The following is a 23,782-nucleotide window of genomic DNA, read 5'->3' as shown; positions in this document are numbered from 1 at the left end:
ATGACTACGTAAAACATGGCCAGATGAAGCCTACATATACTTTACCTTCAAATGCTGCCTTCTATAATGCTTGTTGCCAAACAACTGATTACTGACAACTTGCAAATTTTGCCCCATCTAATCTGTGCTGGTCTGCACATTGTAGCTCATATCTTGCCGTGAAATGTGTACATAATCATGAGAGATAGGATTCCTCAGACAGGATGATGAGAACGTATCGGTTTTGTCAGTTAAATTCACAAACATACCTGCTTGGCGTGCCCCAGCTACACAGCTCTGACTTCCCCCAGCTCTTTGGGAAGCCATTAGGCCATAGCAGCCATCTATCAGCCAAGAGATTTTTTTAAAAAAGGCTCTAAAAAAAGGATACCTAGTGGTGGGCATTGCCCACATCACCTTTCCAGGCGTATTTCACCAAGTAGCTGGTGCAACACAGGCAGGTAACTGGCAAGTTACCACAGCTGGGGACTGCCAGCACAGCACAACCCACTGTGCACGGAAAGAGCCCAGCCGCGATGCTGGGCACCACATGCAGCGCTTTACTCGGTTGGGTTGGGAAATTGGTGTGTGTATTACAGTGAAGGACTCAATTGTGACACGTATCAGGGAGGGACTGAGGGGAGTGCACCTTTTTACTTTTTAAACTTAAGGAAACTGGGATTTGCAGTGCTTCCTAAGGCGTTCCCCCTGATTAACAAACGGTTTTGAAGGGGAGGAGCAACGGCTGCACTCTCCATCCCGCTTTTTAGGGCGTGCAGGAACAGTTTCAGACTTGTTTTGTGAACTTTACAGACGTTATAGTTCTAACAGCGTACGAATATCGGCGGAAGCAGCCGCACGAGGGACACAACCACCTCCGGCTGCCTTCCCCGCCCCCACTCCCTCCCCCGGCCGCCGCCATTCCCGGGGGCGCCGGAAGGGATTTGGCGCCCTTCCGCCGCGGGGTCACGTGACGTCCCGTCGGCCCCGCAAGATGGCGGCGCCCATGTTGCTGCCCGAGTCCCCCCTGGGGAAGCTGAGGTGAGGCCGGGCCGCGCCCCCCCCGCCGCCCCCGCCGCGAAGGGAGGAGGCCCCGGGGGGTGCCCCGGGGGGGCCGCGGCCCGATCCCGGTCCCGGCCGGGGCTCGGCGGTGCCGCCGTGCGGCGGGCCCGGCGCTGAGGCCGCCTCGCGGCCGGGCCCGGGAGTGGCGCAGCTACGTGCCGCCATGGCCGCCCCGCCGCCGGGGCCCTGAGGGCCGGGGGGGGCCGAGAGGGTCGGGGGGGGCCGCCTCCGCCGGCAGGGAGCCCCCGGGCACCGGAGGGGCGCCGGGAGGTGGGGGGGTGCGGCTGTGCGGGGGGTGCCGCGCTGGCCCGGGGTTGAGCCCCACGCAGCAGGAGCTGAGAAGAGGCGGGCGCTGGGCGGGAGGGGTGCTCTGGTCAGTGCCGGGCATCAGCCGAGAGGGCGAGGTGGCTCCCGGGCGGTTGGCGTGACAGGAGGTGACGCCGGGCTTGTGTAGCCGAAGGCTGACCGGGCGGCGGGGCGTTGGTGATTGAGGGCAGGCGCTGCGCTCCCTGGTAACCACCGCGCTGCCGTCAGTGGCACGCGCCGTTGTGCGGGCGGCGGGGGCGTAAATAGGCACGAACTCAGAGATGGAGGTGAGTTTGGGGCTGTCTGAGGTGCGCCTCTGGAGCCTTGTGAAATTGCGCGTCCCGAAATGGCAGGATTTTGATCTGCTGACAACGCTCTGAGTGGCGGGATGGGAAGCGCTGAAGATCATCCCTGCTGTTCTGCTGCTGCGAACTGGCCAGAAACAGTGGAGCTAGAAGGAAAAACAAAAAGAAGGGTTTGGTGTGAAGGGATCATTAGATATTTGGAGGGATTTTAACCATAATGAAAACAAGATGCTGTTTCCGAACAGACTAGCAGAGCTATCAGACAAGTTTTCAGGCAAAACACGAGTGTGGCCAAGATTCAATGGTGGAAAAATGGACCTGAGAATTATCTGTGGTAACTGTTACGTGTGCTTTTCATAGCCATGCATTAAAACTGCTGTCTGTGGAGAATATCTAGATAGAAGTGTAGAGGCTTAAAATTTCATACCATGTAAAAAGAGAGGAAGACTAAAATATTCTGAAAGGGGTATCACAGCTTCAGGCCAGGATACGCCCAATTTCTTCTCCCAGATCTTACCTAATAACCAAAGGTCAGACTCTAGGGGAGATTTCATGAAGTTGGTGATAATGCTAAGCCCTGCAGAGTTCAGGAAGGATGAGACTGTGTGTTGGTTCCCAGTGAGGTCGTTATTGCTGGCAACGTGCAGTTCTAATGGCATAGTTGCGGATTTCATTACCATGCCAGATACTCCTGTGGAGTTACTGTTTCATATGAATATTCATTAATTTTGCAGTTGTGAGGTTTGGTGTTGCTGATGTAATTCAGTGTATGTATGACAGCAAAACTTAATTGTTTGGGTATAGTAACGTAAATAATTTCTCATCTTCAGCCATCAAAAATACAGAGCTATTCTGAAAAAAGAAAAGCGGAAAAAAAAGCGGCAGGCACTTGCCAAACTGAGAGACTCTGGTAAGTGCGAAGAGTTTCATATGTTGTCTATTTTTGCTGACTGTGACATCTGATTATTTAGATGCATTGTTTTGTGTCTTTTCTCAGAAGCTACAGAAAAAGATGAATCAGTGTCAGAGGAGGAAGAGGAGGAACTGGAAGAAGAGGAAGAAGAAGAAGAGGAAAAAAAGCTCGAGGCAGAAAGGTGAAACAGCTAGAAACTAGTATATGCTTAGTAGATAGGTTTTTAGTCAATTACATTTTGACAATTTGAAAAGTCTCAATATATTTTATAAAATAGAATTCTTAATCTGTGTTTTATGCTACCCAGGATTTTTCTAATGCATGAATGACTTTCATGGGATTTTCTATTTTAAAGAGTATTAGATAAACTGTAGTTAATGCTGAACTAATAAATTTGAATTATATGCATATCAATTGCAGGAAGTCAGTAAAATTTGTCTAAGTGGCATCTGGTTTCATTGGTAGACAAAAACTGCATGAGCAGTGGTTGCTGAGAGAAGAAAAGGCCCAAGAAGAGTTCAAGCTTAAGAAAGAAAAAGAAGAGGCTGCAAGAAAACGTCAAGAAGAAGAAGAGGTGATGTATAAACTGAGTGTTATAGTTGTGCCTGGTAATAAGGAAAACTTAAATCTTCGTTTAATATCTTCTACTGTTCTGCAGTGTGTGCAACTTTGTTGATGTTGGTAAGTCTGAAAGTTTAAGCTCTGTAGTTTCTTTCATTCTAGATAGCAAAATTAAAAAGACAAAAATACTCTTTAAATGGATTCTTGTTCAGAGATTTAGTGGCTTATGACTGACTGAGACCTTTATGGTCAAGGAGTTACAATACAGCATGATAGTTTTGAATTTGACTGTAGTGATTATAAAGTATTTATTTGTTTCCTTAAATAACTTTTTAAAATCTTCTTTTATCGTAAAGAGAAAGATCAAAGAAGAATGGGAAGAGCAGCAAAGAAAAGAGAGAGAAGTCGCGCAGCAGAAGCAACAGGAGAAGAGAGAAAGAGAGGTGATTCCTGGCAGTGGGAGGATAAACGTGTTACATATCCTCTCGCATTATTTGATGCACGAGTCTATGCATGTTGAAGGCGGATTTTATTCTAATTGCGAGTGTATAAATGTCTCAGTTACTTCTCTCAGTTCCAAGTTGCTGAAATTATTCTTCATTGTTAAAGAGGAGCTAGCAACTCTGTTTACCTGGGAGGATAACTAATTCTAAATCATCGGGTTGTTTGTAATATGTACTCTTTTACATCAGTTAAACATGAAGGCACACTGTGAATGCAGGTTCTGGTATGTGCACTTCTTTACATCTTTATGTTAAAGGTGATCCTTATTTAATGTCCCAGTTAAACATGATCAGTATTGAAGAAAATTCCCAGGGAGGACATGGAATTACGTTGCTGCTGTTCCTTAACAGAGTTCTTAATCAAAAGATACATTACAGCTCTTCTTTACCTGACTCATCCAACAGGACGTATCTTTTTTTCAGAGTTTCCTGAGTGGAGGAAAAAAGTTATACTGAAAATAGTCATTTATAACACTTCATTTATAACACTAAGTGTACATTCTTCTTAAGTTTTAGGAGTCGAATAACCTGGATGTAAGATGCCTGTATGGAAATCCAAAGGGAGGACTGGCCTATCACCAGTAAAGGGTGATTGCAGCTTCCCAGGATCCGTGACACATCAGCTTCTCCACATTAGCAAAAGATTCTAGTTTAGCACAGCTCCTGGGAGGTGCCTTGATACCGTGTCTGGTAGCCGCGCTAGGAGAGGAGACATGAGCACGTGGTATTGTCTCCTGCACTTAATCGCTGCACTTAATGTCACGAGTTACATAACACTTCCATGACGAATGAAAAAAACACAGCAGTTGTGTTTCCTGCCAGTCTTCCTCTTCTGCTATGTATCTATTCCTTTCTTTGCAGAGTAGGGAGAGAAAATGTTGGTCTCATCCCCTGTTGGAGGTTGAGGTAGAGTTCCCAGAACTATACCATGGTAACAGCAGGATTTTTTTCCTTCCCTTTCTTTGTGTCTGGGTTTGCCCAAGCTTCCAGAGGACTAATTTTGTCTCCTGAACTAGATGGAAGCCGTTTTCTGGGTTTTGTTCTGTTTGTTTTTCTGGATTACTAATTTACTGGTCTAGTGAGCTAAATTGGCTCATAGAGGGCATTGACATGCGCTCAGAGGGATACTGTGAGTGCTCAGCTGGGAGTGGAGCCACCCATTTCAGCAACAGAAAGTTAGTAAATTGATTAGACCTGTCTCTTCAAACTGCAGTTTATTCAAATTCTGACTCACTGATTGAAAGAAAAGGTTTATTTTTTTCCCCCTTAAGATGGGAAAATAGTTATTTTGGGTTTGTGTCTTTTTTTCTTCCTCACATTGAATTGTATTTTTTTTTAACTTGCTCCTCCTCTTTTTAGATCTGATTAATTCTCTTCCAAATCAGAACAACAATAATGTATTTTCTTGCATTGGCTATCTTTAAATGTCTTTATTCTTGAAATTTCCTAGAATAATTTGTGAGAACTAATTTCCAGCTAGTCTTGGAGTGTGTCTATTGCTTTGCTCATCCCACTTAGAGGAGGGAAGGGAAAGAATATCCTCATTGTTATGCTCTGTTTGAAAGACTAGATACAGCAAAGCTTACCAGGTTTCTGATATTAAGATTTCTTACCAGTTATAAACTTGGGCTTAACAGAGGCTTACTAAGCAGTGTGTTTTTCTGTGGTACGTAGGATGTTCCAAGTCAAAAAGTTTAGCACAACTAAATGATTACAAATTTAACTGTGACTAGATTGAGTACTAGATCAAGAGATGCATTTAAGTATTCAGTAGTTCAATGATTATCTTTTTTGAAACTGTGAAATTTTTGAGGTTGTCTAGCATTTAGGTTAGAAAATTGTCCACATGAAAGTCTAGTGTGATGTATCCTTTAACAGCTTTGTACCATGTGAAATGCTACAAAGCAAAGTAAAACGTCTGTTTTTAAAGCAAACCCCATGAAACTTTCATTATGCATAATCATTGAGTACTGTAAATTAGGTTCTTAACTAAAGAAACCAGATGTTTTGTGTGTCCTTGGGATTTTCACTAGTCCTGTGTTTGCACCATTTATAGGCAGCTGTGCAGAAGATGCTGGATCAAGCCGAAAGCCAGGTACGCTCAGCGTCTTTTTGAAAAAAGAACTGAAAAATAATTTAATTGCCATCCGGTGTTTGCCTTGTAGCGTGTTGTCCATCTGCTCTCAAGAACCTAATGGCCTGAATAAATTCAATATGTAGTGGTTTGCGTGAGCAGTAAACAATTATTTACTGGGTGGAACATAATTAAGTGTGTTTCTGGCTGGTTGATGGCAGTGCATTTGTGCATGCTCGTTCCTGTTCAGGAGGTCTGAGTCAAAAATGAATCTGAAAATACTGCTGTGTGCTGTATTTAAAACAAAACAACAAAACGCCTGACCCACAGACCTAGGAACAGTGGATTTTTGAATTAGAATTCTAAATAAATCTGTCAGTCCTTCTGGGTAGCAAGACAAAGTTGTCTTATTTAGAATCCCCCATCTGCTTAAAAAACATTCAGCAGCATAGGAGAGCACAGATCCTTAAGGAGAGAAAACTGTGTGGGGGAAGGTAACTGCTGGAGTGCCTGGAAGAATGTGGTTCTCAAGCTGTGTATAGTAAGGAAAACTGCAGTCTTCCTTTGATACTTAGAGAAGATGAATTCAGTTTTTCCTGTTTCCTTAGAGAACAACCTGATACGGTTAAATTTGTGAATACTTGTACTCTGCATAAGTCTGAAAATTAAATTTTAACCTAGTTACCTGTTGAGGGTTGATTGCTATTAGCTACATTCGGTTCTGAATTGCATTTAAGGAGTTTTCTTAGGCAGGGAATCTAAACCTTTATTTTGCAATATGGGTAGAAAAATGCTCAGAGCTATTACCCGACTGGTGCTGAAGATGTATTAGCAGCCACTTCTGCAAGGGCAGAGACAGAAATATTGCATGTTGGTCTTCATGTGGTATCAGTTCAGGGTTCAGTTACTTCGGCAGCATGAACAGTGGTAGTGCTGTTTTGTTGAGGGGAAATTATGGCTGAGAGTCATGAGCAGAACTGGTGGCAGAGTCAAATGCTGCTCATAAATAAACAGTTTTCAATTAATTTAAAAGGAGAGCTTAGGCTAGTTAGCTTTACAGATCTTTTGGCTAATGAAAATTACCTTCTTAAAACCTGTTTTGTTCATGGTCAACCAATGCTTGCAACTTGATAATCCTGATTTGAATTTTAGAAATCTTAATGTGATGGCCTGAGTTGAGCAGTATGGATGTTTTTCATTCCACTGCTACCTGTGAATTTAATTGCTTTTTAATTATGGCCTTTGGCAGGTTACTTTTATTTAGCCTTTCCTAACAGCATAAAAAATGATAGTATTACTGAGCTTTAAGCTTTTGCAAGGACAGATAAGTAAATAGTCCTAGACTTTTACCTGCCAGGTGTAATAAGTGCTGGCATGAAGGAGCTAACTGGTTTAGCTGAATGAAAATAAACTGTCCCAACATTTGTAATTCTTGTGGATGATAAATGAAATTGTTGTTTCAGGAGCAAATATCACAGCTCTTTTCTTTCGGTGAAGTTAAAAAAAAAAAAAAAAAAAAGACACGGTTTGGTTATATTTTATTGTTAATACATAATTACGAATATAGACTTGCTCGTAAAACTGCACAATTATCAAGAAAAGGGGCCTCCATCACCAAAGACCCAAGGCACTGGGTAGCTTTGGGTTTGGTTGGTTGGTTTTTGTTTAAAAAAATAAAAGCTTAAATAGGCTCAAGCTTGCATTTGTACTAATGCAGTGCTCGTAATTGCCTGTGAATTTAATTGGCAGCTTCATTTTGATACTAAATCTTTCTTCTTTTTTTTAATTTTTTAACTTATATGTATTTTAATTTTTTTTTCCACAGCTGGAGAATGGTGTGTCCTGGCATAACCCAGAGCCCCCAGAGAACATAGGAACAGAGAAGGACAGAGCAAATTGCCCGTTCTATATCAAAACAGGTTCCTGCCGATTCGGAGACAGGTAATCAGTTGAATATTTACCAGCAGGAATGTTTTGGAGAGGTGAGAGGCAAGCAACTTCATTAGGTTATGTGCAAACTGAAGAAATCTTGCTTCATAAATCACTTTTATTTATTTGGATGGGGTTCTGTTATTCATGGTGGAACTAGACATTGAAAGGAAAACTGTTGACTGCCTGGAACTGAAGCGTTTATTGTTAAGGCACATTATTGATGGTACATTCTGGTTCCACTGGCCAGACTGCCTTTACCTTAGATCTGGCAGATGCACAGATACATTCAGACAGAGTACATTTGATTTCTGCTATTAGCACAGGCCTGACATGTCAGATGTTGATTTTTATCTTGATTAGTTTGCATACGCTGCATCTTTTAATAAATAAATAAATAGGAGGATGTCAGCTAAAGCAAAACTGTGGTACATCTGCACAGTTGGGAAAGATGTTGTAGTAGCTTCCAGAATTCTCCTATTTGTATACTCTTAAACGTGTGATACACTCATTCTTGGTTCTTGTATACTGCTGTGGGTGCCCTGTCTGGGAAAGGAAATACAGTACAAGGTGAGAACAGAGGAAGGACGACAAGGTGATGAGAGATGAGGAGCAGCTTCTGTAGGAGGACTGGCTAATGCATCTAGGCTCTTCACTTTCAAAGAGTTGATGGAAGAGAGCTGTGGTAGATGAACGTTGAAGTCATGAGCAGGATGGGAAGGATTATTTGCTTTTAGTATGAAACAGCTTAATTAGGTGTCCCCAAGCATTTACCAGCTTAAAAACAACAAAAAAATCTTTCTCATAGGAAACAAATTGTGAAATTTGTTGCCAGAGGACACAGAGGAAGTCAAGGGCGTAAATGAACCTGTACTCCCAGACCCATCAGTGATCACTGAAATTGGTGTCCCAAATGAAGGGTCTGGCTAGAAAATCCCTTCATTTCTGTGCGCGTTAAGGAGGAACAATAGATCAGCAGGGAAAAACTCTGATACTTATTACATGAATGTTCAGCATAAATGAGTAAGGCCATTTAACTAACTTGTATCAATGAAATGTGTGTGATCCGTGTCCTGTAGTTCTCTTTCTCCTAAAAGTAATTTGTTTTAGAGTGATGCATATTGTGGACAGTTATGTGATTACTGAACTCTACAGAAATTTCAATCCCATATATCTGTTTCTATTCTGAAATATGTGTTGAATGCCTAATTAAAACTTTGGGCAGCTATTTCACTGCAAACAGCATTATTGCTATTGAAATTTTAATGCTCAGTTCTTTGTAATCTTTGCAGTCTAATTTTTGTTTTGGAGGTACTTAATGGAGGTAACCTCCTTGGGTTAACTATGAATTGGCTATAAATCAGTTTTGCTGCAAACTATGCATAAGCTTTGTAACTAAGTACTGAGAAACATCGTATGCTGCCCTTCTCTCACCTGTAGTTGTTTCCTCTCCTTCATCTTCCTTCTTTGTCTTCACATAACATACTGCCTTCGTATTCTGGTCATTTCATCCTCTGCTGCTAGCCTCAAGCAGAAGGACCAAGATACAGGCAGGATAAGGAGCGAACAAATAGGGTAGAAGCTGAAATGGGCCACAGTGGTGAAAAATTGAGAGCTGATATTATTAGTAAAATAATGACTGACTTGTCAAAGCTCACTATGTCTTGAAGAAGACAAAACTTTTTCAGACGATCTTAGACTCATATCATAGAATCGTCAAGGTTGGAAAAGACCTCCAAAATCATCTGGTCCATCCCTTACCACCAAATAATCACAATAATATAAATACTAATTATTTTCTAGCAATACTAAATTCTGGGTCATTTGTTTTCCTTGGGGTTGCTTTTGTTCTGTCATGTGCTATCTTTGTACAGGCAATACTGGTTGGGTATAATATTTTGTGTTCCGTAATACAAACACCAGTGAAATGAGGTCGCTTTTCAAATCAAAAAAGATCAAATTCATTGTCTCGTTTGTGTTTTTTTTGGTTGGTTGGTTGGTTTCGAAGTTGTAAATCAGAACGTGTGAGTCAATTCCTAGCTGGCAAGATGCAGAGGGAACTTTCTGTCTTAAGTCTAGGTTGTAATTACTGGTTTTAGACCTGACCTCCCCCAGTTTGTCTGTGCTTTGCCATTGCTAGATAAGAGAGCAGACTAGTCTGACTGTTGCTCTGATCATGTCATGAAAAGAAGAAATGTGTTGGAGAGCGTATGACCCAGTTACTCTGTGAAGTGTTTGAAACAGATCATAAAGCACAGTGAAATAAACATGGGGGCTAGCATCAGTGCTCTTACCAAATCTAAAGGTTTGTGGGGGAGAACTGTATTTTGTGAGGGAGGTAGTTTGAAGATGGTAGACAGCGTGGGAGATCTTAATAGTTTTATGGCTGCCCAGAAGGTGCAGATTAAGCTATGACTTGTATATAATAAGCAGGTTTTTTTAAATGGAAAAAAAAAACAATAAGGTATTCATCCAACTAAAGGACCAGACGTGCTTTCTTTTCCTCAGCCCCCTCCCACCTCACAGACCCCCTCTTCCCTGTGTGCTGAGAACATTACCAGTAAAAGTTCTTCAGTTTGCAAAACGAAGAGCAGGGACTTTTTTTTTTTTTTTTTAATATTGTAAAGACTTGTCAGTATTTCTGTAAAGCCATTGAGAAATGGGGAATGCATTTAAGCCTTGCAACTTTGGCTTTTAATGTTATGGGTATCTATATCTTCTGCAGACTTTTTTTTTTAATGTAAGAATATATTTGTGATTGACAGAAAGCATTAAGATTATTTGCAAACTCACTTCCAAACTTCACTGTTTTAATAACAGTGTAACTTTGATTTTCCACTAGTGGGTTTTCTTTTGTAGGAGCTTTCTCAAAATGGCAGCTGTTTGAAGCTTCAACAGGTCCATCTTCTGCCAAAAGTGCAAATCCTCTTTGTTCTTCTTCTCTGTAACTATCCAGGTGTTCTCGCAAGCATAACTACCCAACGTCTAGTAAGACACTGCTTGTCCGAGGGATGTTCATTACTTTTGGCATGGAGCAGTGCCGGCGGGATGACTACGACACCGATGCGAGCCTCGAGTACAGTGACGAGGAAACCTACCAGCAGTTCCTGGAGTTCTACGAGGACGTGCTCCCTGAGTTTCAGAATGTGGGGAAGGTTGTTCAATTCAAGGTATGCATAGGAGTGTAATAGCTTGTCTTTCTTTTTTCAATTTTTAACATATACCACATCAGCTGTGTTTTACTAGCCTTCGGAGAATTCTGTGCAGCATGCTCTAGCTAAATCCCATACACTTGAGAGAACTGTCTGGTGTCTGCTGCAAACTGTGCATCTCTCACGGCACCTGTAAACTTCCAACCGCTGCTACAGAGCATTCTGGGTGAATCTTCTCTGCTAGTCTCCTGAACTGTCATAAAAGCTAGTGCTTTTATATTGCCAGGTGTTCATACAGAACAACAGTCCACTTAACCTCACAGTCCCTTCTCTACTTAGCCTGTGATAAGCCCCAGAGGGCCCATGGATTAAAACTGCTAGGCAGTATTAAAGATATCTGGGCTAGTGCATTTGTGCCACTTAAAGCTGCACCAAAGGAATGATCCTGTGGAGATACAAAAAGTAGTTGGAGTATAATACCCAAATAATGTCATTTTAGAACTGGTTAGATAAAATAAACTCAAGTGGCAATGAACCGAAAAGGTAGCAGATATTTCAGTAGCAGGAATTAATTTGAAATGGCTGTATTACGAAGAAGTATGTTGTGTAAATGGTGTTGAGATGTGTCATCCAGCCTTAGTTTCTGCATCTGGTTTCCTGAATTTTTTTCCTATTTATATTACGATTTCTCAGGGGGACAAATGAGGGTCCTGTAAATGGAGACCTTGGAGATGAATGCTGCATTTTGACGGTCCCTTGTTGTCATAAAACGTGCAGCTTGGTTGGTGAAAGCTCCTTGTAACAGCATCCCTTTCTGCTTGCCATTCCTAAGTGTTTTTCTGTAGTCACCAGGAGGCATGCTGTGCCTTTTCTCCTTTTGTTTCTCTGTACTGACAGCTGCCTTAGAACAGAAATTAGCATTTCAAGCAAGAGGAAAGTTAAGTTTAAAAAAAAAAAAAAAAGTGAATTTTCAATAGCTGTATAATGAGGTTGTAAGAAAGAAACCTTTACTTGTTTGGATGAGTATCCCACCTTATTTTGACTCGAGGGATATTAGCCAGCAATACTCCATCGTAGAAGATGGGATGTAGATTCCCACTGGAGCGTGGGTTGAAACGCTGTCTTACCATCAAACTCGGATCCTTAAGGTAGTATCTTTGTTGTGTTATGTGCAACTATCTGCTAAAGTTGCACATACTTGGATCCCTGTGGCTAATAATGGGGTAAGAGCTTCTAGTGTGGGGTTTTGTAGCTTCTGAAGTAATTGTGCAACTGTAATTTGATTTTCAAAGGCATTTTCATGTTATTAGAGATGCTTTGGAATTATGTGTTGGCAGCTGGAATCTCAGCCGTGGTTGAGTCTCTCCTACCATTTATAATCGTATTATACTCATCCCTGTTTCAATTGACTTCCATTTCCAACGTGGCACGGGGTTTTATTCTTACTGTTCTTTCTGGGAAGCTACTCCTGAATCTGGCAGATTCTGACAAAATGCCCTTCTTTTCTTTTCCCACCCAAACATGTTGAAGGTGAGGTCATTCTTACTTGTTCTTACACTGACATTGCTATTTATCTCAAATACTGTGACTGTTTACTCTGTAATATTTAATTACATAACTGCTCCTTGTTGCCTCTGAAGCCCTTGCCTAATCCAGAGGTGTACTCTCTGAGGGTCAGGCAGGGTCCAGTGATGAAAGAAGCTGCTTGCCTCATTTGGTGCCGATACTGGAAGAGGCCTGGGGGCAGAAGAGGCTGGGCTCATGGTTCTGCTCTGGAGAACTAACAAGGTCCTAACCAGCTTGGGCCTGCCCGACTCAGCATCCCTAGTAACCAGTAACAAGGTTTTTGGAAGTTAAATTGTGTATTTTTGTGAGGTCCAGATAGACTGTGAATGCTAAATTATTGTGAAAAATGGTGTATCAGAACTGTCCAGTGAAAGCTAGCGACTTCAGCTTTTCTAACTTATCTCACAGGGATGCTGTGAAGGTAAATTGTTCTAAAGATTCTTTTTCCATAATGAATCCCACATTTCCTCATGGGGATACTACCGAATGTTTTCAGAGCAGGACTTGGCAGTCGCGTAGTAGGGTTGGCCCAGAATTAAGTGCAAGACAATGGAGTACAAGCTGCCTTTCGGACTAACTGAAGCAGAGGACCTAGTGTTAATCAAAGCAAAATGCTGCAAACATACAAACGTAAACCAGAAGGCCTTTCTGTTGTCTGAACATCACATTTGACTAAAACTATGTTTAGAAGAAAATAATATGCAAGTTCATATTGATGTGCTGTCATAAATCAGAATGGCTGCCACCTTCACGTGCGTGACTTGCTGTACAGCATCAGCCTTCAGGTGTCCTAACTTAATGTTTCGATCTCCTTAGGTCAGTTGCAACTATGAGCCTCACCTGCGAGGAAATGTGTATGTCCAGTACCAGTCGTAAGTATTCATAGTCTTACCAAGTTTTAGAACTAAACTCCAAAGCCCAGTAATGAAAATTGTTTGTATAATCCAAATATCTGTTCTCATACTGCAATGGGAGCCTAAAATTGGTAACTAACATCCTAAATGCTTGTACAGTGATGATGTTACATGTTTGTTTGTTTCTTTCTTCTTTTTTAAAGGGAGAAGGACTGCCAGGCAGCTCTTGCTCTATTCAGTGGCCGATGGTATGCAGGCCGGCAGCTTCATTGTGAATTCTGTCCTGTGACAAGATGGAAGACTGCCATTTGTGGTGAGTTACATAAACGCTTGTAAAAGAGAACGTGTGTTAATGAAAGAGTTAATGTAGAAGTGAAAAAGGGGGAGTTAATCTGTCACTTTAATTCAGCCAGTGCTTCAGATCGAGTTCATTTCTATTTGGAAGACAAATATGCTTACTTGTTTGTGTAGCTCTAGGAAGGAAAGGGAATATTTGTCCTATGTCACTTAAGTGTTTGAATCATCCTAGTGGATTTGCTTGGACGGGAAGAGAAAACGTAGATCCCAGCTTTGGAAATAATAACAACACTAAAGCAGAAGTGCAGAAAATACAAATTTATCTCTTTCAAAAGCAACAATAGTTTCTCAACCATCAACAGTTCTTAGCAGTAACTTACATTTGACTTCTCTATATTTACATTCTTAGAAAGTTTAGAGTACTAAAAGTATTTATGAAAATAGTTTTAAGCTAAAGCCGTAATAGCCGTCTTAAAAACATGTTAGAAGGTTAATTCCAAGAAAAGTACGTATCGTAAAAATAATCTTGGGTGAATTAAATTGGTAGGCGTTCAGATACTTGTTTTTCTGTTGGAGGAGGCAAAATTAAGTTCAGAAAGTTTCTTTTCCAGTAGGTGCATAATGAAGGTTTAACAGGTCTGGTTCATTTAAAAAAAAAAAAAAAAAGCAAACCCTGATCTGTTGCAGGCTTATTTGAAAGGCAGAAGTGTCCAAGAGGGAAACACTGCAACTTTCTTCATGTATTCAAAAATCCGAACAATGAGTTCTGGGAGGCCAATAGAGACATACGTATTTCTCCTGAACGGACTAATCAGTTGTCTAAAAACTCTGAGAGGAGAAACAGATCAAGCCATCGTGATGACTATTACAGCCGGTCAAGGAGAAGGGGCAGCCCAAGCTCAGATCATTCTTACCGCAGAAACGGAGAATCTGAGAGAAAAAAGAATCGCCGCAAAAACAAGAGGAGGCGCCGGTCTGGCAGGTCAAGGAGTCGAGAAAGGAGGAGGTCTCGCAGCAGAGGAAGGAAGAGGAGAGGACGCAGCCGCAGCAGAAGCTACAGTCGAACACGTAGTCGGAGCAGAAGTCGGAGCTCTTCTCGATCCAGGAGTAGGGGTAAAAAGAGATCAAGCAGCAGAGGAAAAAATAGTGAAACTCCCAAAACAAAGTGAGAGTTAATCTTAGAAGTTGCTAATTGATCAAATGTTGATCAAATGTAGAGCTGACAAAAATCTTTCCAATAGGGCACCAGATACATTTGAGTTTCAAATAAAGTGTTCTTGCACATTAAAATGTTTCTTCCTAATAAAGGAACCTAGTTTACTGTGTGCTAAGCTTCAGAAAATTAAAAGTTTAAGTCCTATATAAGGTGTAAATGTCAAGTACTCTAGCTACTCTGTCCCTCTGAACTACTGCAACATCTGGATGCATACTGAATACAAAATAGGAAGAGAAGTAAAGCTTTTTTGGTATATGCTTATTTCTGTGTAATGTGTGTGTTAAATGTTTACTGTCCCTGTAAGGAGTTAGTACAGAACAGCTAGTGTGCTGTCAATTCACACAACAGCACACTGCCAGTTGAAGTCTGTGTAAAAGACAGCCATTTATGTTTACCGTATGTTTATGGGATATCTCGTTGTAGACAAAGTACCATAATCGTGTTATGCATTGGAGAAAAGGGATCTGAAAGGCTTCACTGTTTGCTTGTACAATACTTGCCCAGTAGGAGCTTTGTGGTCATAAGTGTTGGATTTTTCTCTCTCCTGTGACTGAGCTGCTGAGCTAATTGCCTGTAGGGATTGCAGTAGACTAAAACCAAGTAGGAATTACACAGGAAAACAATCAATTTATTCAGTACCTTAATCCCCAAGTAAGTGTGGAGACCAATCACTTGTAATCCCTGGAGTGAAGGCAGAAAATACTTTGCATACTTCTTGGTTGCATACCATTTGTAGTTCAAAACAACCTGCCTAACCTATTATGGAGTGGGTGGAAAAGTGTAAATCTGGTAACTAAAGATGGGAGCGTAGCTGTAAAGGCTCGAGATGTTGCAGAGTGGCTAAAGAAACTCAGTATTATTTTATACCTGAAGTAATATTTCAGTTTTTTTGTGAGAGAAGGACTTGATATCAAGCCTTTTTTTAGGCTTATATTGCAGTTTAAGGCACCCTACTGCCTAGCTTCCCTACAGTCAAGGTGGAGAGGGGTACTTAAAAATGAGGTTATCGGGACGAAGCTTTTTAGAAATGACAGCTGTGTTAGCGGAGTACCTGCAGTTAGCAAAGTTCTTATTAGCTATTTCTTCAGTTTTAAATGAAAGATTTGTGCTGTTAAGTGGACTATACTTCACACTGTTTAACTTTACGTTTTTAACTCGGGCACTTCGATGTCTGTTTATGCTTGGAGAGAGCAGTTTGTGGCCCTGAAGGTGCGGGTGCCCCAGGTGTCTGCTGTCCGCAGAGATAGTTCTCTCTCTCTTCAGCCTCTCCAAAGAACTTGGGACTCCTGCCTCTGAGTACAGTTCAGACCACTTGCTAAGTTAGAAGTCTCTGAAGTAGGCATGAAATGCTCCCAAATAAGTTTTTGTTATGACTCAACAACATAGCATCAAGTTCTTTAGAAAATCTGGACATCCAAATTCCAGTGTAGTGTTCCTCATAGCAAAAGCATTTTTTTCCCCCGGGATAGTTAAGAGTGAATGACCATTGCTTCTGGATATAATATATATATATATATATTTTTGCTTTTCTAAATGCATACTGCACCTAGCATGCTGATTATACATTTTCCTTCTTTCATGTGTAACTGTTGTCCAATTTGGAGTAATACAACAGAAGTGCTATATATTGTTGTTCAGTTCAAACCCAACTTTCACTATATATTGTCATAACTGTAGGCAGAACTGTAGCTTAGTTAATTTGATTAAATGTTTTAGTTATTAACAGACGTAGGGACTGTAATAACTTTTGAAATAATAACTTCATTTGAAAGGCAGATTTTGCTGGATAGACAGCACTGTTTTAAATTGTATTTGAGAAATTTGTGACAACTGCTTTCTCATAATGTATCTTTCCTGCCTAGATCTTACATGTATGTTTTCCCCAGGGTTTCTATTTTTTTCATAGATGCTCACTTGTCTAGTTGGGGCACTTGTGCACAACGTGGCAAACCGGTACAGTTGAACTGGCCTTCCCCACTTGCTGGGCTGCATCACCAGCAGGCCAGTAAGATGACTTCACTGGTGCTGCCTCGCTCCCACAGCCCGCCTTCTGGTGAACTAGCCTGCTGGTTAAGGCTCTCGGGTAGAAAAGTTGATTTGTGCCACCTGCGGTGTGTTGTACATCTCCTGCCGTGCAGCGTGCCGCTCATGCTGTTGCTGAGCATTGTCTGAGGGAAGTGAATCACCGAGCTCGACCAGAAGTGAAAGGGGTGGTAGGATGCCGATTTTGTGAAGATCTGTGACAAGCAGGGTGAAATAAATGAAACGGACCACTCTAGGACTAGAAACCAAGCGCCAACTAGGACCCATGTGAGAATTCCACAGGTAATTAGGCTCCTTGTCCCCACGGTTTTGTAATGGGATCAGGGAAGCTGAGCTGCTGTATTTTATCTTTTTTTTAAAAAAAAAAGTTCTTAATTAAAAACGTTGCTCAGAGATGCATGTAAAACTTAAATATACTTTATTTCTGCTATTCTAATGGCTGAGGCTTCAGCTTTTTTTCTTGAGGTCTGGATCCAACGTGCTGGCTGCACCTGTGCGCTGTAGAACTGGTAGCTGTAATTATCATTGTTTCACATGCAGTCTGCTTATTACACAGAAATTGAGTGCTGTAGATCTGACATTTTGTTTGCATTTGTTAGCATGAAACCTGGCCTCTAACCAGTTTTTGAAATTAAGAGTTCATGTATTTCAGTAGTTTCCCTACTTCATAATCTTAAGTAGTGTCATATGCATGGTTGTGTTTCCTTATTAGCTGAGTGAGCTATTTATTCTGACGAGACAAAGAGACTAGAAGTCCTTAAATGTTAAGCTCCTTTCTTTTTTTCCAAAGGGGAAGAACCCCAGAAACCACAGAAGGGATTTAAATTTGCAAGGAATAGCTTGTTCTCACCATGTACTATTCTGCATAATCCACATAAGAGGACCTTATAAAGTGAATTCCTAGTAGCTATTGAATTACTACTTTTTTTTAATGACTGCTTAAGGCAGTTGCTTTCAGTCCTTTTTTTTTTTAAATTTATTTGTGCAAGGATCACCAAGAGGCTTTGGATTGATTATGAAAGCAGGTGTTGACACAGAGCTGCAAGAAGGGGGTTAGGGCAGCAGCAGGGGCCGGGCAGCCAGCTGATGGAGTCAGGGCAGGGAGCAGGTGCTGCTCCGATCCTTCTGTGGAAGGAGTAATGTACCTGAGCAGGACCCTGAACGTGGAAGTCCAACTACTTCATGAAAACCGTCCCGCTCGAGGTGATTACCCGAAGTGTTTCATGACAGTAAGCCAGCACGCTTCCTGTGGCAGAAGGGAACACTGACAGGGGTAGGAGCTACTCCTGTAAGCACCAGTAGTATCCCTGCCCCTTTAGGCACCTGGGAAATAAGTTTGCCTTCTGCCAGCAGCACACCCTCATGTTTTCACCGGTGCCTGCTTTGAGGTGATTTCCCTTTCCTTGATGCTTGCTGTGCTTGTTGAGTAGCCAGCTACCACCGCGCAGCTCTGAGAAGGGCTCACGTGTTCACATGCCGAATGCAAGACTTGCATTTTCACACAGCGGGAACAAGCGTACAGGAAGGCCTTTCCTCTCTGGCACTTTCCATTAATGATGGAATGAGTGGTCAGAAAACATTCTGAGTAACGTTTCAGCTTTAAACCCTTCAGGAGGACAATCCTTGATTCAGTTGCATATTACCACATGTTGCATGTTACCATGTTATCAGTAATTACCCCGATGTTTACTGGTTATATACCTGTACCAGTAGCAGCATCTTTGGGAAGTGCAAAGTAACGGTTTTCAGAAGAAATACAGGAGTCTGCTCAGAGATGCTGTTGCTTCCTGTTCTGTAACAGCACTTTAAAAATGTGAAAGTTAGACACTAGTTAAAAACTTTAAAGCTCAATTTAGTTTCTTATATCACTTAAAGAATGCAGCTGATTTTGCTGTCACTGTAAGCTTGTTGTAATTAAAAAAACACTTATTCCACCCATCCTTCTATTCAGCTCTGATGTATCAGCTGAATACAGCATCTATCACATTTAAAAAAAAAAGTATCTGACAAATCCCGTTCAGAAAGCTACTGGACTGAGTAGAAAGCAAGCTGTACAAGCATAACCCATAAACATGGTAATTCAGCAAGGAGGCAGCCACAGCATGACCATCACCCCAGTGTTAACTCAAAAGGAACAGCAGATGTTTAAGAAGGCCTCTTCAACTTGAAGATTCAGTGATCACAGTGAAGGCACTCAGGCCAACAATCCCTTGCCTAACACTTCAGAAATTCTACAGGATTCCTTAGCTTTTTTTCCCCCCCTTCTTTAGCTAAGATAGGAAATTTAAGAAACAAAATTTTACGTCCACATTAAAGAATGCCCTAAAGATGGTAAGTTTTCCCTATGCTTTTGCTGGTAACATCAGGCAGTTCAGTTGCTTCAGAAAGCTGGAAAGCAGGTGAGTCAAGAGAAACTTTTGGATGAGACTAGGACTTAGGACTGTGAATGCTGCATTGACATGTTCGTAATCCCATGTATGGAACTGAACAGTGAGCTTGTATTATCTAGAACCCTCTCTCAAGCAACATGTGATTTGTTTTAACTTCAAGTGAAGTGGCACTACCGCAACAATTTACCATCCACTTTAATAAATTCCATGTTTAATGTGATAAGCCTTCCAAAAACTTGCTAATTTATTGCTTTCTGTAGAATTTAAATGGATGTAAATAACTAATCTTGGACACAGTATTCTCTCACATTTTTTTAATAAAGTGCTCAAGAGCAGGTTAAGCACTGTAATAAAATTTCCCTTTTTTTTAAAGCTGGCACTGAGTAGCCTTTTTTTTTCCCTCTGCAAAAAAAAAATGAACTAATTACATATAAACACAAAGCAATGGTGTAAAAATGGACATTTATTACAACTAAACCAATGTGACAGTACGACGGAGGTCAAACAATTTATTCATCACAATCACAACAAAGCTTAACCCAGCCAAGCACGTACAAGTGACAGTGTAAACTTTAAAAACGCTCAATACGTAGGAAATTGCTTCAGGTTTGACTAAAGGTAATTCCACCGCTTCCATCTCACGCTGAGGGGTATTCTAACACCACTTCAACCTCATCTATCCCTGCACATCATGCACGGAGGAAACGCAAACCACTGCTTGTGTGTGCCTCAAGTTAACCACGGTCTCTAGCAATGCGGTATGTTCAGATCCCACAAATGGCTTAAGCAGACAAAGTTGAACGCTGCGAGTTCACAGGCTCTGCTCCAGCACCGCCACCGAGGCATGCAGACCCACCCCTGCCTTCTGCTGCCACCCACACTGGGACCTAGGTCAGGGAACTTGTGCCTGTCACCACTGACCCCCTTCTGGTGGGTTACATTTAGCCCCCGTCAGGCCAGGCCCACAGCCTGGCTCTCCCCCAGCTGTGTAACTGCTCATGCTAGTGCTGCGCGACTGCCTCCATCAGCCATGCCAAAGCTCAGTTTGGTGAGAACATACGTGGCACTACCTACTTAACTGACCCAGCCCAAACATGGACTTCTACAGTGAAATTGCTGGGAAGGGAAGAGAGGGAAACAAAGCCCGGCATTCTCAGGGACCATGCACGCACACAGAACTCTGCTACTCCCAGGTGTGCCGATACCCTCTCAGAACTCGCAAAGCATACATGAACCACATCTCCTCAAGTGAAACAGTTCGAATGTACAATTAAACAGCCTGCGAGAAGTGTCAAACTATCACCTGATATCACTTTGCCCCATTTGCAGTGAATCTCGTATACAAATCTGGCTTTAAAAGTTCTCACTGCAAATTAGTTGGTTATACCACCGTATACCAGGTAGGAGTTTCATAAGGGATGCGTCACATGTGAAAGATAAAAGTCAAGAAAAGTATTCAAACATGAAGCTGACACTTTTTCCTAAAGGTGCTTAAACACCCATTAAAGCATAACTATAAAACACCAATAAATACAAATTAAGTTGTAGAGTTCAAAAGAAAATCATAAAAACTCCCTTTTGTAAAGCTCCCTCTTTCCATGTTCAAAAGTATCCCATTTTCATTACGTACCTCTATAGTGTCAAAAAGGCTACTTTTTTGTGTGTTTATATTCAGAGCAAGCTAATACTGATTTAAAAATAGTTTCCCTGTTTGTATTTTTAACTACATGCATTCCCTTTTTAATATAGTAACTTGCACAGTTTTGCTCAGATAACTACATGTAAATGCATCTTCACTGCTAGTAAATGATCAGTTTGCAGCTTTCTTGCAAAAAGCATTACCACCTTAACAGTTTTTAACCAGTTTGATATGCAGATCCTAAGAGGATTCTTTGGTATAATGGCAAATTCAGTAGTAAACAGTTATTTCCAATCTTAATGCATCAACTGAAAGAAAGCAGAATTATCACAACTGTTGACTAAAAACATAGATGAACGAAAGTCTTTGGTTGCATAAACACAATTTCTACAATATAACATTTCATACTTGAAGTTGTCCATGTAGTTTCCGTTCATTTAGATATGCTATGGCAATGATACATTTATTTCCTGAAGTCAAGTTTGCTTATAAAAACAGTACACTTACTGAAATCAAATGAAATTTTTCTATAAATGCAGAGAAGAGAGACATTGAGTCAATTTAAATCTAATTCCCTTTCGTTTATCGTGTTTGGACTTCAGTTTCTTGTTCCCTTTTCAAAAGGAGAATTTCTCTTGTAGGCCTGAATGAAGCAGCTTAGCAAAACAGTAATACTGACAAACAGCATCTTACACCATTAGCTAAACATTACAATGAAGGCAGTGAACATTTACAGTATGAAACACTGAGATGTCATCAGCGGAACTGAAGATTTATGTCAATCCAATTTCTTCAAGTACACTACGTGGGGTCTCTGCTTCCTATGGAGGGAAAATTTGAGACAGTGGTAAATGGATCCTGTGCTTCTACTGAAGAGTACACCATACATGAGAGTTAGTATGAAAGATGCTTAATTAAAGAAAAGCTGAAAGACATGAAAATATAAAAGCACTGCAGTTTGCAAACATGGCATTAGCTGCACTTTTCAAAGAGCTGTTAATTAGATTGTCATGGTTCACAGGAAGAGCTGGTAGATTTTATTGCCCTTAAGCATAATAAAAAAAGCAATTCAAGTGTACCAGCAGGGAACAAATCACAACCCAGTAATAGAGATATGAACTGGAGAGGGACAGGGAAGCATCTTGCAATGGAGTCTGCCAGTTATTTTTGTGGTAAAGTGTTTCATGGGCCTCTGCTAGGCTAGAAGGAATGCATGGATGAAAAAGACTGAAGCTACTTCGATACAGTATCCCTCATGCTCTTCACGAAGAGCCTAGACGTTTTACACAGGTAACATGCTTAGCTTAAAAAAAAACAAGTCCAGGTTCCTTGGTACAGCTGGTGTCAATAAATTTACTGTTCTGACAGTGGAGGAATTGCTAGGATTGGAATTGAATTATTCTACAGCAGGTAGAATACAAAGTTTTAGGTTAATTCTATTCTTACAAAGCTTTGTTTATAGTCAGAGCAAATTGTTTTATACAAAACTCCAAAGGGTTATCATCAGTTCCGTATTCATTATTGCTATAGCATCTGAAAAACATATTACTTTGATTAGAAACATTAAGCAGTACTTTGCCATAATTATTAACAATATGATAGTAAATAAAAAGGGATACTGTATCTTTATGGAAACAAGCATTTTTAATATCCAGAGTATGAATAAACTTACTTTAGCATCCTAAAGCAAGACATGTCATGAAGCAGGAAAAAGGCAGATAACAGTTAAAGCAGCAAACAAATGTTTCCTAAACAAACTGTTACCTAAACATTTTTTTTTTTTTTTTTAGAAAAATATATTTTTGGTAAAGTACAAAATTAAAAGCCTTAAATCTTGCAAGCAACACCAGAACTTCGTTTCTACGGACTTTGACTGCGGAGCACAAAGTGATCACATTTAGAATCTTCAATCAATTCAATTCACATGTAAGACTATTTAACACTAAACTAAAAGTTATAATATTTTAAAGGCAAATTCACTTGAAAGTCAGCATTTGAAAAAGTCCACTGCTGAGCATTTTCAGATGGCTTCCAAAATCCAAAAAGAAAAAAAAAGTTAAAACTGGAAGCAAGATAAGCAGTGAATTAAGGATGTAGTGTTTTCTCACTGATGCAATATTTAAATATTCTTAGAACTGCAGTGACCTTGATAAAGCAAGGCAGTATGGTAGGCTAAAAGACTTACTTGTGTATTTAACATGCCCCCCCACACACACCAAAAAGAGACACTGCTTGAAGAGGAAGCTATACCATGTTTTTAATATAACCTGTAGCATTAAATTCCCAGATGATTTTGTTGCATTCATTTTAGAGGATATGCCTCTCCCCTATCCAATAACTTGATGCATTTTACTCCAAAAAATCCTATACTTTTAACCAACTATAGGAACAGAACTCAAGTGGAAAAAGAAGACCTTGAGGAAAACATGAAATCGTGAAACTTCTCACAGATTTCTGGGTCTTGAAAATATCTGTAGTAGAACAATCATTTAAAAGTTTTAAATTGACTCAACAGCAGTAGACATTTACAGTGGTGAAGCAGTGTGTTTACTAAACAACCTAAAGAAAGGTTGCTCTAACTGAAGACAGTGCACTGCTGCTATCTTTAGAGCAGTTTACTATTGCCATCTCCACTGCCTATTCAAAGTTGCAGATGATTTTCACTAGGCATATACTTAATTTAAGATTAAATTTCTTCGAATAAATCAAGGTCATTGGCTGATAATGAATTTAAAGCAAATTATTTCAAGGACATTTGCTACTTGCCCACAGGTAGACCTCACCAGTTAAACTCGGTAAGATGTTAACGTTTTAATACTACAGCAGTAGCCTTGAGGCAAACATGCCTTCTTACATGCATATCAACAATATAATCTCAACAGGAACACCTAAAAGCTAATGTGTTTTGCTAGAATTTCATCAATTATGACTTTTAAGAAACAAATGGAATGGATTATGTTTTGATCATGTTATTTGTTTTAGGAAGTGTCAAA

General features: G+C 40.7%; 2 protein-coding genes across 4 annotated transcripts in view; one reads left to right on the top strand and one right to left on the bottom strand.

Annotated features, from left to right (window-relative positions):
* Positions 1-396: 396 nt before the first annotated feature.
* Positions 397-19,522, top strand: ZRSR2 (zinc finger CCCH-type, RNA binding motif and serine/arginine rich 2). Its single transcript, XM_080575799.1, has 11 exons — positions 397-1,020; positions 2,483-2,562; positions 2,650-2,746; positions 3,031-3,139; positions 3,483-3,569; positions 5,686-5,724; positions 7,529-7,644; positions 10,589-10,802; positions 13,167-13,222; positions 13,408-13,517; positions 14,189-19,522. The coding sequence occupies exons 1-11, from the start codon at positions 974-976 to the stop codon at positions 14,668-14,670; spliced, it is 1,437 nt and encodes a 478-aa protein (XP_080431925.1). The 5' UTR covers positions 397-973; the 3' UTR covers positions 14,671-19,522.
* Positions 19,523-19,596: 74 nt separating this feature from the next.
* The window catches only part of AP1S2 (adaptor related protein complex 1 subunit sigma 2), a 30,089-nt gene continuing 25,903 nt past the window's right edge, over positions 19,597-23,782 (bottom strand). For all 3 annotated transcript variants that reach the window (XR_013944832.1, XM_080575800.1, XM_080575801.1), the window contains one exon: positions 19,597-21,610. Coding sequence is in view for 2 of the 3 variants with exons in the window: in XM_080575800.1 (XP_080431926.1) it covers positions 21,563-21,610 (48 nt within the window). In the remaining variant the exon portion in view is untranslated. The remainder of the gene's footprint in view (positions 21,611-23,782) is intronic.

The sequence above is a fragment of the Anser brachyrhynchus genome (genome assembly GCF_964034855.1).
Source record: "Anser brachyrhynchus genome assembly, chromosome: 1".
NCBI lineage: Eukaryota > Metazoa > Chordata > Aves > Anseriformes > Anatidae > Anser > Anser brachyrhynchus.
Note: the sequence above shows the minus strand (reverse complement) of the source record. Positions and strands in the feature narration are given on the sequence as shown.

Coding starts and splice junctions, on each gene's coding strand:
- ZRSR2 (XM_080575799.1), top strand. CDS start 974: ATGGCGGCGCCCATGTTGCTGCCCGAGTCCCCCCTGGGGAAGCTGAG. Junction 2,747..3,030: donor AAAAAGCTCGAGGCAGAAAG/GTGAAACAGCTA, acceptor TTTCATTGGTAG/ACAAAAACTGCATGAGCAGT. Junction 7,645..10,588: donor TCCTGCCGATTCGGAGACAG/GTAATCAGTTGA, acceptor GTAACTATCCAG/GTGTTCTCGCAAGCATAACT.